Below are 13,704 nucleotides of genomic sequence, written 5' to 3' on the forward strand. Positions count from 1 at the left end.
GATAGATAGATAGATACATGATAGATAGATAGATAGATAGATAGATAGATAGATAGATAGATAGATAGATAGATAGATAGATAGATAGATAGATAGATAGATAGATAGATAGATACATGGATAGAAGTGGCCCCTGGTGCTCTCTCGGCTTGGTTTTCTTGGAGACATTTCATGACCCAACTAAGTAACATCATCAGTATTACAAAGGAGTGGGGTTTATTCTCTGTTTGTCGGAAATTAGCTGGGAAGGTTACAAATGGTGATCGCATGAACCCAGGGCTGTGCCACTGTCATAACTACAGGTAGTCCTCTGGTTATAATCACAGTTGAGCCCAAGGATTCTGTTGCTAAGCGAAACATTTGTTAAAAGTGAGTTTTGCTCCATTTTTATACCTTGTCTTGCTGGAGTCGTTAAGCGAATCATTGCATTCGTTCAGGTTGTTAAGTGAATCTGGACTCCCCGTTGACAGGTTGCAAAAGGGGCCCACGTGACCCCCTGGGGACAGAGCGACCATCATAAACATGAACCCCTTGCCAAGCCTCTGAATGTTGATCGGTCACTGCAACAGTCGTAAACGTGAAAAATGGTCGTAAGTCGCTTTTTCCCCCCCAGTGCACCTTTCCTTCCAACGGTCACTAAACGAGTAATTGTAAGCTGAGCTACTGCCTGTCATTTTCACTCAGGGGAGATGGCTCCATTTCCTAGAAATTGAATGTTTTTTATGCGTGCAAAATCGCTCTTCAGCTACCACCAATTTCCGCTTAAGCACTTTAAAAGTCTATAAGGGTGATTGAAATAAATCTTTGACTCTCAGCCCTGCCCTGTTTCTTCACCACATCCTCTTTTTGCCAAACCTGTGGCCCACATGCTGCTCTCAATACCCTCCCTATGCCAAGATCGGGGTGCAGTCCTGCATAGATTCTCCACAACACCCCCAAATGATCCCCTACGCAAAGTTGGCATGGGCCTGGCCAGGGAAGTCCTTAATTTCTCCTGCCTTGATTTTCAAAAGAGTTGGAGGTCTTGAGACGCAAAAAACAAAACTAAACTGTAATAGATCAGAGAGAGAAAGGATTAAATTCTTCCCTCTTTGGCAATGCGGCGGTTACTTAATGACAGTAACCGCAAACTTCTTTGCAATTTGTAACGGTGTTCGCGGAGACCTCTTGGGTTTTATATAGGAGCATCCAAAACCATCATTTGCTAATTTGATACTATTAGGCAGTGCTCCTCTACTTGGCAACTTTAGGACGTTTGGACTTCAACTCCCAGAATTCTCCAGCCGGCAAGGATGTTTGGACTTCAACTCCCAGAATTCTCCAGCCGGCAAGGATGTTTGGACTTCAACTCCCAGAATTCTCCAGCCGGCAAGGATGTTTGGACTTCAACTTGCAGAATTCTCCAGCCGGCAAGGATGTTTGGATTTCAACTCGCAGAATTCTCCAGCCGGCAAAGACGTTTGGGCTTCAACTCGCAGAATTCTCCAGCCGGCAAGGATGTTTGGACTTCAACTCGCAGAATTCTCCAGCCGGCAAGGATGTTTGGACTTCAACTCCCAGAATTCTCCAGCCGGCAAAGACGTTTGGACTTCAACTCGCAGAATTCTCTAGCCGGCAAGGATGTCTGGACTTCAACTCGCAGAATTCTCCAGCCGGCAAAGATGTTTGGGCTTCAACTCCCAGAATTCTCCAGCTGGCAAAGACATTTGGACTATCAACTCCTAGAATTGTCCAGCCGGCAAGGATGTTTGGACTTCAACTCCCAGAATTCTCCCACCAAAGCTGGCTGGAGAATTCTGGGAGTTGAAGTCCACATGACTTAAAATTGCCAAGTTGAGAAACACAGCTTTAAGCTGCCATTTAGCAATATGGAATATGAGTTGTTCGAGAGGGGCGGGTTGGATTTGGATCCCCCCTCCCCGCAAGTTCCCTGGTGGTGGTGTTTGCTTTTCTCCTCTCTCTGTCGCTCTCTCTCTCTGTTAGCCATGCGCAACCTTGTTTTCAGCAGCGTGTTTTATTTGTAGAAGAGGATGTGGTCGGAGTGGCCGGATTTGCGCTTCTTCCTTTAACAGAAAGGGAGGGGTGCTGGGTGGAAAAGGGGAGGAGAAAAGCGGGAACTGGACTTGGCCGCTGGGGGGGGGGCGGGGGGTTGGCACAGATTGGGCCCGTAGTGCTGCAAAATGCCAGGCTCCCTGATGTGCCACAGATGGGGTTTGAGAGAGAGCTGATGATGTTACCTAGGTGGATGATGAAACGTCTGCAAAAAAACCACCAAGCTCAGAGAGAACGAAGGACTCTACGGTCGTCATCGACCTCCTCCTCCCATTCTTCCTCTCTGCAAACCCCCTCTCCCTTCTAGCACTGATGATGTTACCTAGCTGGGTCATGAGAGGTGTGCAAGTATACCACCAAGCTCAGAGGCCACCAAGGAGCCCACAGTCATCATTGGCCTCCTCCTCCTCCACTCCACAACCCCCCTCCTAGTACTGATGATGTTACCTAGCTGGGTAACATGTCTGCAAGAAAATCATCAAGCTCAAAGGTACTAAGGATCCCTCAGTCCTCCTCCTCCTCCTCCTCCTCCTCCTCCTCCTCCTCCTCCTCCTCCTCCTCCCGTTCTTCCTCTCTGCAAACCCCCTCTCCCTTCTAGCATTGATTATGTTACCTAGCGGGGTCATGAAACGTCTGCAAGAAAACCAGCAAGACCAGAGGGCACCCAGGCGCCCACAGTTCAACCCTGAGCTACGTATGTTCTCTTTCCTCGATTGCTTTGATCATCCTACCTCCACCATCTGCTGGACATGCCTCTTGACGGCAAGACGGTCCGGCTTGGTGGCTACTCTGGGCGCCCACTCTACGACCACCGGAGGCTTGAATTGGGTGGATGGCTGTGAAGGGGGAAAAGGGAGAAGAGAGCTTTAAGAAACGGGGCCTTCACAGGGAAGACTCGGCCCTTCCTCGGGCCTTTTGTCCTCCTCTTACCAGCATTTTGAGGCAGCGAGGTTCACGAGAGTACGAGAGGGCGTAGATTTCCTCCTCAGAGTAGTAGAGGTCCAAGGAGAGCTGGAAGGCAAGAAGGCAGTTTAGGGCAAAGGAAACACACCCAGTACCCCAAAATCCCATGAGTGTTGGCTAAGAACCATTGCTATCCTGATGACTTCATGATGGACAGCTGGGGCACATCGAGCTCCTTCCAGGTCATAGCTGGGCATTACCGGGCCACATCCAGCCCTTTGTTTATCCCTGTCCGGTTTGAACGGATTGCTTTTATTTTGAAGGAATTTTGTTTTTAAACTTATATATGTGTATGTATGCATTGGGAGGCGCGGCGGCTCAGTGGCTAAGACGCTGAGCTTGTCGATCAGAAAGGTCGGCAGTTTGGCCGTTCGAATCCCTAGCGCCGCGTAACGGAGTGAGCTCCTGTTCCTTGTCCCGGCAGCTTCTGCCAACCTAGCAGCTTGAAAGCACATTAAAAAAAAATGCAAGTAGAAAAATAGGGACCACTTTGGTGGGAAGGGAACGGTGTTCTGTGCACCTTCGAAGGCGTTTTGACATGCCGGCCACATGACCACGGAGACGTCTTCGGACAGCGCTGGCTCCTCGGTTTTGGAACGGAGACGAGCACCAGCGCCCCCTAGAGCCAGAAATGACTAGCATGGATGTGCGAGGGGAATCTTTACCCTTTACCTATGTATGCATTGCCTATGCACCTTCACCCCTCTCTTGGTTTAGTCCTCCACAACAGTGTCAATTTCTCATGTGGCCTCTTGGGAAAATTAATTGCCCGCCCCCTGTTCTAGGTGGTTGAACAGCAAAAGCAAAGGCCAAAGAGCACCTCTCCTTTTGCCCCATCCTTACTAAAGCAAACGGCCCTGGAACCTCCAAAAAGAAGGGGGCAGCCCCCTTGAGTGGATCGGGACCCCCCCCCCAAGGCCGGCTTTACCACCGACAACTGTTCCCCCATCTCCCATCCTGGATAAGCTGTTCGGGGGGACTTCCTCCTACAGCAGAAGTCTTCAACCTTGGCAACTTTAAGACTTGTGGACTTCAGCTCCCAGAATTCCTGAGCTAACATAACTGGAGGAGGAATTCTGGGAATGGAAGTCCACAAGTCTTAAAGCTGTCAAGTTTGAAGACCCCTGATCTACAGTATTTATCTTCTATCACCATATCTATCTATCTATCTATCTATCTATCTATCTATCTATCTATCTATCTATCTATCTATCTATCTATCTATCTATCTATTTATCTATCCCAAGGGTCTTCAAAGTTGGCAACTTTAAGACTTGTGGACTTCAACTCCCAGAATTCCTGAGCTAACATAACTGGAGGAGGAATTCTGGGGGTTGAAGTCCACAAGTCTTAAAGCTGTCAAGTTTGAAGACCCCTGGTCTACAGCCTTGGTCAGGGAGTTGGACTAGAAGACCTCCAAGGTCTCTTCTAGCCGTATGATTCTATGAATGTGGCAGGGGAAAAGTCCATATTCTCCAAACATGGAGCCGGATTAACCGTGCCTTGGTTTGACTCCAGTTGATTTCCTTCAAAGGCAGCCAAGGGAACTTCCTTCAACCCACCTACCACTGGACTGCCTGCACCTCAGCCTGCCCGTCAACCCTCCTGTAGTCTCCATGGGTTCTCCAAGGATCTTCCTTACCGTCAACAGATGCACCAGGTCCTTGTTGGCTTCGAAGGGCAGCTGAGCCCGTTGCCGCATCCGGAATTCCCACACCGGCTCGTAGAGGCTCTGCAGCTTACTCAGGTTGAGACGTCCACCCTCTACACGATCCGGGAGGGCTTCGTGTAAGGTCACCAGGTCCTTGAGGTGGACTCCCACAATGGGGATCTTGAAGTCTTTGCAATCGGCGTAGGCCCGACGGTACGCCCCGTAGTTTCCACTAGATGAGAGCAATTCGGTCATTTCGGCCAGCACCTGCGCAAAGAAAAGTCCAGAAAAATAAGTATAAATCTCATTTTAACCCTCGAGCAAGCCGCCCTTTCTGAAGAACCCCTTTCAAAATGGATTCACGGATTCGTCATTTTCTTGGCGTCGGACAAGCAAAATCCATGGGAGTAGCATGATTCGCTTAACGACCCCATGATTCACTTAACAACTTAAGAATCCCTTAGCTGTGGCCAAAAAAAAAAAAGATTGTAAAACAGGACACAACTGACTTAACAACTGTCTTGGTTAGCAAATTTTGGGCTCAATTGTGGCCGTAAGGTGAGGCCTACCTGTACAACCACCTCATGCTGAGGGGAAAAAAATTATACTAATGGACTCACCCAACCTCCAGATCCCATACCTGAAAGAACACTCAGCTCTTCGGGGACTTGGCATCCTGTAGACCTGGGGTCTCCAACCTTGGCAAATTTAAAACCTGTGGACTTCAACTCCCAGAATTCCCTAGCCAGCATAGGACTTGAAGCTCACAAGTCTTAAAGTCCCCACAGTTGGAGAGCCCTGTTGTAGGCAGTCAAGAGCCAGGCTGATTTTTTGGGTTGTTTGAGGCCATTTTCGCCCTCCTGGAGGCTCGAGGGAAGCCTCTGTGGCCTCCGGAGGCCGAAAAATGGGCCTTCTCGAAATACCGGAAGTGACGATACGGGCCCATGTGGCTACCTCACTACTACCTGGCTACCTTTGGGATACCTCACCGAGGCTAACCTCCTCCTCTCCTTTGTCCTCAGGAAGGCTCTTTCCTTACCTTGGCGACCTCGGAAGGTAGAAGCGCATGGGTCTCCTTGAGGCGAGCAATAGTGCTGTGGCAAAGTCCTCCCACGATTGCCATGAGCGTGTTGAAGTTCTGCAGCTGCCTTAATTTCTGCAACAGGAGAAGAAACGAGAGGACGATCCAAGCGAGGATCTTTAAACCGATCGCAAGCGGAAAGAGCCGACTTCTTGAAAGACTCCTCGACGTTTCCCAGGAGCACGTTTTCAAACCCGGAGGCTCACCTGGATGTCATCTTTTAGAAACACGGGAGAAACAACCTGAGGGGCTTCTTCATCGGCATTTGTCTCGGCAGAGTGACCGTGAAAGGAACAGGAACGTCCTTTTGTCTCTTCCCCCCCCCATTTCAAGGCTCAAGCCACCCCCCATTTCTGTTTCTTTCCAGCGAGCGCCTTACCTGGGTCACGTGGATGAACTTGGTGAAGACTTCCGCTCGCTGCTGAGGTGTGGGACGCTTGAGTATCATCACTTGCACCCACTGGGAGATGCTGTTAAACAGGGTAATGGCCCGTTCCAAGGCCGAGATGCCGTGCACAGATCCACGCAGCACGTAATTCTGGAAATCCAAGTACTGCCCAACATACAATTATAAAAGGTAAGAACCGGTCCTGCTGGATTAAACAGAGTCCTAGCTAAATCCAAGGTTCTGTTTTCTGGATGACTCATTGGGGAAACCACTTGGAAGTCGATTGACATTCAGGTTTTTTTTGGTTCACCACTTTCTTTTTTTTTTTTTTTAAATAAATTTTATTAAATTTACAATTAAAAACATATCTTGCAGACTGTCAAAAGGATATTGTCTGTTTTTAAATGCATCTCTTTTTTTCTTTTTCTCTTTCTCTTCCTTTGTTTCTTTCTTTCTTTTACATCTCCTCTTCTCTTTTCTTGCCAGTTTGTAAGACCGAATGTTCTTTTTTTTTGTTTTTTTCCCTTTTGTGTATGTAATGTCGATATGTTCACCACTTTCAAGATGGATTGACAGCGGGAAGGGAAGGCTTTCTCCATTAGTAGGAATGTTCTTATTCACTTCTAAAACCCCTATTACTTTTTATTATTTACAGGGATGAGAATTATTTACAGCGGGGAGAATTCTCACCACTTTCCGCTATGATCCCCTTCCCTTCTCCACCATCCAGTCAGAGCTGAAGAAGCTTCTTGGATGAGAAGCGAAACCTCTTCAAAGAAAAAGAAAAAAACCCCAGAAAGTCCAGTTGCCTCTTAAAATAAGTACCTTTGGGACAACCAGAACCTGGATGACTGAGAATCTCCATAGACATTCAGTCATAATCCAGTTTTTCTCACTGTAGAAGGGAGCTTTTAGCAGGTAATACATGTAGTCCTCGACTTACGACCACAGTTGAGCCCAAGAATTTCTGTTGGTAAGTGAGATGTTCGTTCAGTGAACTTTCTCCCGTTTTACAATCTTTCTTGCCACAATTGTTAAATGGATCACTGCTGTGTTAATTAGTAATGTGGTTGTTAAGTCAGCCTGGCTTCCCCGGGTTGATTTGGCTTGTCAAAAGGGGATCCCATGAACCTCGGGACACACAGCAACCGTCATAAAGATGAATCAGTTGCCAAGCATCCAAATTTTGATCACATGACCGGTGTGGAGATGCTGTAAGAGTCGGAAGTTTGTTTTTTTAAAAAAAAAAAAACAAACAGTCGTAAGTCACTTTTTTCAGTGCTGTCGTAACTCCAGTCACTAAGTGAACGGTGGACAACCTGTAGAGTCCAACTCTTTGCAGCTGGAATTTCTACTCTACTGCCTTCCCAAAACCTGGGGTGGGGGTAGAATTTGGCACAGGGACAGAACGAAGCAGAAAGATGCAAAGGCCCTTATCTCCTACGTCGATCTGGAATTTCCACTAGACAGGAAATTTCCACATTTCCTGTGGGCTTCTAGATGGTTAGTACACCAGGTCCTGGCTTACTAGTACCCTGTTTCTCCAACAATACGGCCTCCCCCAATAGGAAGTCCCAGCATGTTTTATAGGCATGAAATGAAATTAAGCCCCTCCCCCCAAATTAAGGCCTATATTAAAACATGCAAAATGTGGGGAATGGTGGGGGGGCTTGTCATTAGGAAGTACTTTTGTTGCACACCCGGATATGGTGCTGACTGCGTTGACCCCGATATGAAGTGCCCCACCAACACCGAGGTCAACATCCAAGCCGTCGCTGCCCGCCCGAAGATGCAAAGGGGGGGGGAATTAAGTCACCCCCGAAAAGACGGCCTAGCCATTTTTTCGGGGCTCAAAAAAAAAATAAGACCCGGCCTTATTATATGAGAAACACGGTAAGTTTTGGCTGGGGGCTTGGGGGAAGAGAAGAGCATTGATGTTGTATTAGATATCGGTCGGCTGCAACCCAGGACGCGACGCTTTTGAGCATGGTTCGCCAGAAATCTGAAGCAACCACTGACCGAGTGGGGGGGGGGGAAATCAGTAGGCAGGATGGCAGCCAGTCACGGGTAACGCAACGTTTCAATTGCCATAGACACGGGGTGCTTGCTCTTTAAGATGCTTAAACCGCTCTTTCTCAAACTTGCACCATTTTAAGATGGCTGGACTTCAACTCCCAGAATTCCCCCGCCAGCCACGCTTGCAATGGAAGACTCCATTAGACCCAGGGGTGGGCTTCAAAAATTTTAGAAAAGGGTTCTTGGCCTGGTTGCTGGGTGGGTGTGGCCTAGTCGGCCTCCTGCACCACAATGGGGGGGGGGGCGTGTTTTCTCTCTCCCCAGACTCCCGAGGCTTTTCCCGAGCCTCCGGGAGGGCAAAAAGGGCCTCTCCAGGCTCCGGAGTCTGTCTGAAAGCCGGAAACGGGCCCATTTCCGGCCTTCCCGAACTTCCGGGAGCCCCTTTTTCACCCTCCCCAAACCTCCCTGTGCACCCAGCACTTACCTGGCATCCAAAACGGGCCCCATGGGGACTTCTGGGAGGGGAGGAGAAAGGTGGGCAGGGCCAGCCAGGAGTTGGATTTGGGGGTTCTCCAAACTGTACAGAATCTTATCTAGGGGGTTCTCCCAAACTCCCTGCGAACCCCCAGCAGCCCACTCCAGATTAGACCCCCCACAAGAGGGTGCAATATTTTCCCTTCACCCCTAAAAAAACCGGCCAACAATTTATGCAAGGACGAAGGTTTCATGGTGGGTTGAGTTCCTACCTTCAAGATGGGAATCTGAAAGGACCTTGAGGTTAAAACCAGTGGTGGTATATTCGAACCGGTTCTGCCCGGTTCTGCAGAGGCCGTAGTGGCGATGAGCGGCGGAGAGAGAACCAGTTCTCTTCACTGCTCTGTGTTTCGCCCAATCATACTCACTTTTATGGCCAGAATTCAAAGGGCAGCTGCTTTTGCGCAGTGCAGAATAGCGCCGCGTGGCCGCTGCTGCAGCGAACGGCATTGTGCAGGCTTGCAGGAGGCGAGTTAGAACACCTGCGCAAAATGCGGGTTTGGTGCACGCGTACACACAAAGCGTGTGCACGCACACAAAGCGGGCCCACCGAACCGGTGGCAACTTTCTTTGAATGCCACCCCTGGTTAAAACATATGGAGAACGGTTGCAGGCATTGGGTATGTCTAGTCTAGAGAAAAGAAGGACTAGGGGTGACATGATAGCAGCCTTCCAATATTTGAGGGGCTGCCATAAAGAAGAGGGGGGCCACTTTATAGTTCCACAATACCTGAAGTCAAGGCAAGGAACAACAATCTGGGTCCTCATTTTACCCACCTCAGAAGGACAGAAGGCTGAGTCAGCTTTGAGCCTGGTGAGACTCGATCTGCCAAATTGCAGGTAGCTGGTTGCAGCAGAAGTAGCTTGCGATACAACACTCTAACCACTGCGCCACCAAGGCTCTTAATAAAGGAGAATATTGATTGAAATGCGGGGTCCTCGGTGCTCTCTGTGAGCTTGGTTGTTCTCTTGCAGACATTTCATTACCTGAACTAGGTGACATCAGCACTGATGGTGCTACCTAATGGGGTAATGAGATGTCTGCAAGAAACATCCAGGCTCTCACAGCCCCAAGGGTTGAGAAACACGGATTAATATATAGTGCATTCAGCCATCCTCAACCTGGGGATTTCCTATGTCTACCAGCCAAATTTTCAACTCCCAAGTGATCGGTAAAAGATACAAGACTGAGGGAGGCTTTCACAACGATCCATCCACCCATCTTGCAAAAACGTTGTGCGCTCCTTTGCGGTTTCTTACCGAAAGACGGCAGAATGCCTTGAATTCCAGGTAACTGAGATGGCCGGCTAGTTCACCTGGATCCAGGTGATCAAAGAGCAGAGAGACTTTGCGTTTCTTGCCACCGGCAGGACTGTGTTGGCAGCTGAGGGAACGGTTCCAGGTATGATTCACCCTGGAGGAAGAACAAACGCAGAAGGGACTTGTTAGGGACCGAGATGTGATGACCTGGGGCAATGGCGCAGGGGCCACCAAGGCAGCTGACAGTTCAAACCGCCCCTTTATTGCTCCAAGTTTCCCCAAATGCTCCCATATTTCTGGCAAGTCCCAGAACAAAGTGATGTCTCTCTCCCTCTCCCTCTCCCTCCTTCTCCCCCCCCTCCCTCCCTCCCTCTCTCTCTCTCTCTCTCTCTGTCAAGGCTCCGACAAACCACCCTCATTCAAATCATAAGTCTCTAGCCGCATCTCTCAAAGTTAAAAAAAAAATGATTTATTAGGAGTGACCATGTCAGCGTTACCTGGGTACAGCCGACTCTAAGACACATCATTCATTTCCCCCTTGATCCTGGTCTTCCCCCCACCCCCAGGAGGTGTATTCTCCAATGGGACACATCCATAGCCAAGAGTCATCAATCATGCTCTCCAGTAATAATCTTGCGCGCCAACAGCTTTGGCTGCCTAGCAATTATGTGAAACATTTAAGGAATGCACTAGATTTAACAGATTTAACAGATAATCAGAGTTGGAAGGGACCTTGTAGGTCATCTAGTCCAACCCCCCGCCCCAGCGGGAGACCATACACCATTTCTGACAAAGGGCAGTCCAATCTCTTCTTGAAGGTCTCAAGTGATGACGCTCCCACAACTTCTGAGGGCAACTTCTGTTCCATTGGTTGATTGTTCTCCCTGTCAGAAAGTTTCTCCTTATTTCCAGGTTAAATATCTCCTTGCTCAGTTTCCATCCATTTTCCCCACTCCCTTTCTGCTGGCAATTAAAAAGATCAAAGACTCTCTCTCTCTCTCTCTCTCTCTCTCTCTCTCTCTCTCTCTCTCTCTCTCTCTCTCTCTCTCTCTCTCCTCTCCCTCTCCTCTCTCTCTCTCTCTCTCTCTCTCTCTCTCTCTCTCTCTCCACACACACACACACACACACACACCTCAAGCAAATAGGGCTGCAAATAGTCCAGCTCAACACTGTGAGCACCACTGCTGCAAAGCAAGAAATCCAGCAGGGCCAGTCAAGGAATCCAGGAAGCAAAGAAGCAAGGCAAGTAATCCAGAAATCCAGAAGGAATGCAAGGAATCCAGAGAAGTTGCAACGCTGGCGCTCAACACTCCATGAAATTCAGCGTTTGTTCCCGACAAATGCCCCTCCCCAAACGTCTCCTTAAGTCTTAGTCGCCAGGTGTGCCTGGTGTAGAGGGGAGGGGCACTCTCCTCCCAAGTAGTTGGCTCAGTCTGCGCTGCTCTCGCCTTCTCTCCACTCTCCATGCTCTTGGATCAGGAGGGGGTGGTCCTCGCACAATCGCCTGAGCTCTGTCTCTCATGTTCCCTGTTTAGCCCCTCATGGTCATCCTACCCCTGTTCCTCCTTGCCTACAAGCCATCCCAATCCTGAAAGGCCCTGGCCTGACTGGGCCTGATCCTCCTCATTTTCTTCCAAAGCCAACGAAGCTGCCTCCTCAATCTCTGTCGGCTCCAGTTCCAGCTCATCTTCCCCCCCCAACTCCCAGATTCAGGCTCTGACGGTGGGCATGACATGAGTATCCAAAGATTCACAAGACCAGAAGACTTCTCTGTGGAAATGCAGAGCAATGCAAGACCAACACACATTGCTAGGGTGTGGACAGTATGCACCTCAGCTACCTGGAGAAACATTAGCTTCCATGGATAGTGGTGGAAAGATGGGATGGTCTAAGGAGAAGTTTGAAGAAGGCGGATGCTTTCCTGAGGAACAGAGATCCATGGCTCTTTTGAACAGCGTTGGAAAGGTGAAGAGGCCAAGCTGTTGGAGATCAGGCAAGAAGCTCAGAAATGGGTGTTATGGCAACACCCCATGGGCTTTCGTCACTGTTGGTTCATCTCCACCAAGTGACACATTATTGGACTTTCCTCCTGATTTACATCCTCATTATGATTTGGCAACCTTTCTGGAGAACCTGCTGAATCACTCCTCCTTATGACTGAATCAGAAGATTTTTTTTTTTTAAGGATGGGTAATGACCTCCCCTCCTCTTCCCCCAAGGAGTTTGCATTCAAAATAAAGTTTGCTATAGAACCGGCATTCTATAGAGCAGTGGCCCCCAACCTTTTTTGTGCCACGGCCCAGTACCGGCATCACAAAATGATCCGCGGCCCGGTACTGGCATCAGGATGCATGGCAAGGCTAAGCGAGCCGAGTGACCAGCCAGCCAGCCGTGCCCCGCTTCTCCCCGCCACCTTCAACTCCTCCTTTGTACCTTTTTTGTGCTTTTTTGTGCTTTCTTAATCTCCTCCGCCATCGGGACGGCTCTTCCTTCGAAGCCGCCCTCCCCCCCCCTCGATGAAACTAAGGCGCGAGGATTCCTTCAGGACTCAAACGCCACTTTCCAACCGGAAAAGCTCACCCGGAAGCACTTTGTCGTCAAAACAAGATGGCGGCACCCAGCAAACCGGCGGCCCGGTAGAAAATGAGCCACGGGCCGGTACCGGTCCGGGGCCCGGTGGTTGGGGACTCCTGCTATAGAGCTTTAAAACTTGTGGACCTCAATTCCCAGAATTCCCCAGCCAGCATGGCTGGTTGAAGAATTCTGGAAGTTGTAGTCCACAGGTCTTCAAGTCGCCAAGGTTGGACACCCCCTGCTATAGACTAATATTTTTCCATTAATGCCCCCCCAAAAGAATCAGCTAAAATGAAAATCCAAGAGTTAATTTGGCATTTTAGGTTTGCCCAGCCATTCCTGTTTCCAGGTAATAACCTGGAAAACACACTGAAGAAAAATCATTGATGCCTTCTAGTAAGGAGACATCGCAAAATAAATTTTAAAAGGATCCTTTGTAAATTCCCCTGAGCCCTTCTCATTCTGATAGACGAGACTCAATTTCCCCCATTTGTCTGTAGTGAGGTGCATCTTTTTTAACTCAAGATAATTGGAACGTATTTCTTTTTCTAATGCCTCAGAGGTATGTTGACCCGTGAAATCTTCTACAGTAACTAAGCAGCGGTGGGATTCAACCAGTAACAATAGGTTCGGTGAGCCCGTGCAGGGCATTTGAAAACAGCTCTAAAAACTTACCTTCTACTGCAGCCCCAGTGAATAAAACAGCTATCAGCTGGGCTTCAAACAAAGGAAATATAGGACGGACTAGCGCAGGGGCGGGTGAGCGGGGTCAACTGATTTCCAGAACTACCGGATCGCCTGAACCGGTGCGTACCGGCTGAATCTCACCCCTGTCTACAAGTAGACTTACGACCACAATTGAAAATGAAATTTCAGTTGTTGAGCAAAGCTGCTGTTAAAGTGAGATGGCTACGGCACTATGTTGCTCAATGATTGTAATTCTGGCTCTCCCCTTTGCAGTTGTTAAGTGGACGGGGTGAAGGAGCTGCCTGACCCCCCAAAAAAAAAAAACAGCCGGAGAAAGGAAGCTCACATCACCATGACCTGAGTGTACTTTCCCCAACCCACCACAGGACTCCTCCCCACTTCCCATGTATGCAGGAGAGGAGAGGAAATTCTTCAGCAGGGCGAAGCAGTTTTCAACTTTCCCTACAGGCTTCTCCACTGGCTTTCTGGGGAAGCCAG

General features: G+C 49.0%; 1 protein-coding gene and 1 long non-coding RNA gene across 3 annotated transcripts in view; both read right to left on the reverse strand.

Annotated features, from left to right (window-relative positions):
* The window catches only part of LOC148129979 (uncharacterized), a 63,990-nt gene that overhangs the window by 19,656 nt on the left and 30,630 nt on the right, over nucleotides 1-13,704 (reverse strand). The gene's annotated exons all lie outside the window — the stretch shown is intronic.
* The window catches only part of RASGRP4 (RAS guanyl releasing protein 4), a 34,503-nt gene that overhangs the window by 9,310 nt on the left and 11,489 nt on the right, over nucleotides 1-13,704 (reverse strand). For both annotated transcript variants that reach the window (XM_087971219.1, XM_087971220.1), the window contains exons 6-11: nucleotides 9,946-10,099; nucleotides 6,127-6,300; nucleotides 5,706-5,822; nucleotides 4,658-4,933; nucleotides 2,983-3,063; nucleotides 2,784-2,888 (exon numbers count right to left, since the gene is read on the reverse strand). In XM_087971219.1, coding sequence (XP_087827345.1) covers nucleotides 2,784-2,888; nucleotides 2,983-3,063; nucleotides 4,658-4,933; nucleotides 5,706-5,822; nucleotides 6,127-6,300; nucleotides 9,946-10,099 — 907 coding nt within the window. The remainder of the gene's footprint in view (nucleotides 1-2,783; nucleotides 2,889-2,982; nucleotides 3,064-4,657; nucleotides 4,934-5,705; nucleotides 5,823-6,126; nucleotides 6,301-9,945; nucleotides 10,100-13,704) is intronic.

The sequence above is a fragment of the Notechis scutatus genome, chromosome 8 (assembly GCF_049901735.1).
Source record: "Notechis scutatus isolate UNSWTSFEM ecotype Mainland chromosome 8, rNotScu1.2, whole genome shotgun sequence".
In the NCBI taxonomy this organism is placed as follows: Eukaryota; Metazoa; Chordata; class Lepidosauria; order Squamata; family Elapidae; genus Notechis; species Notechis scutatus.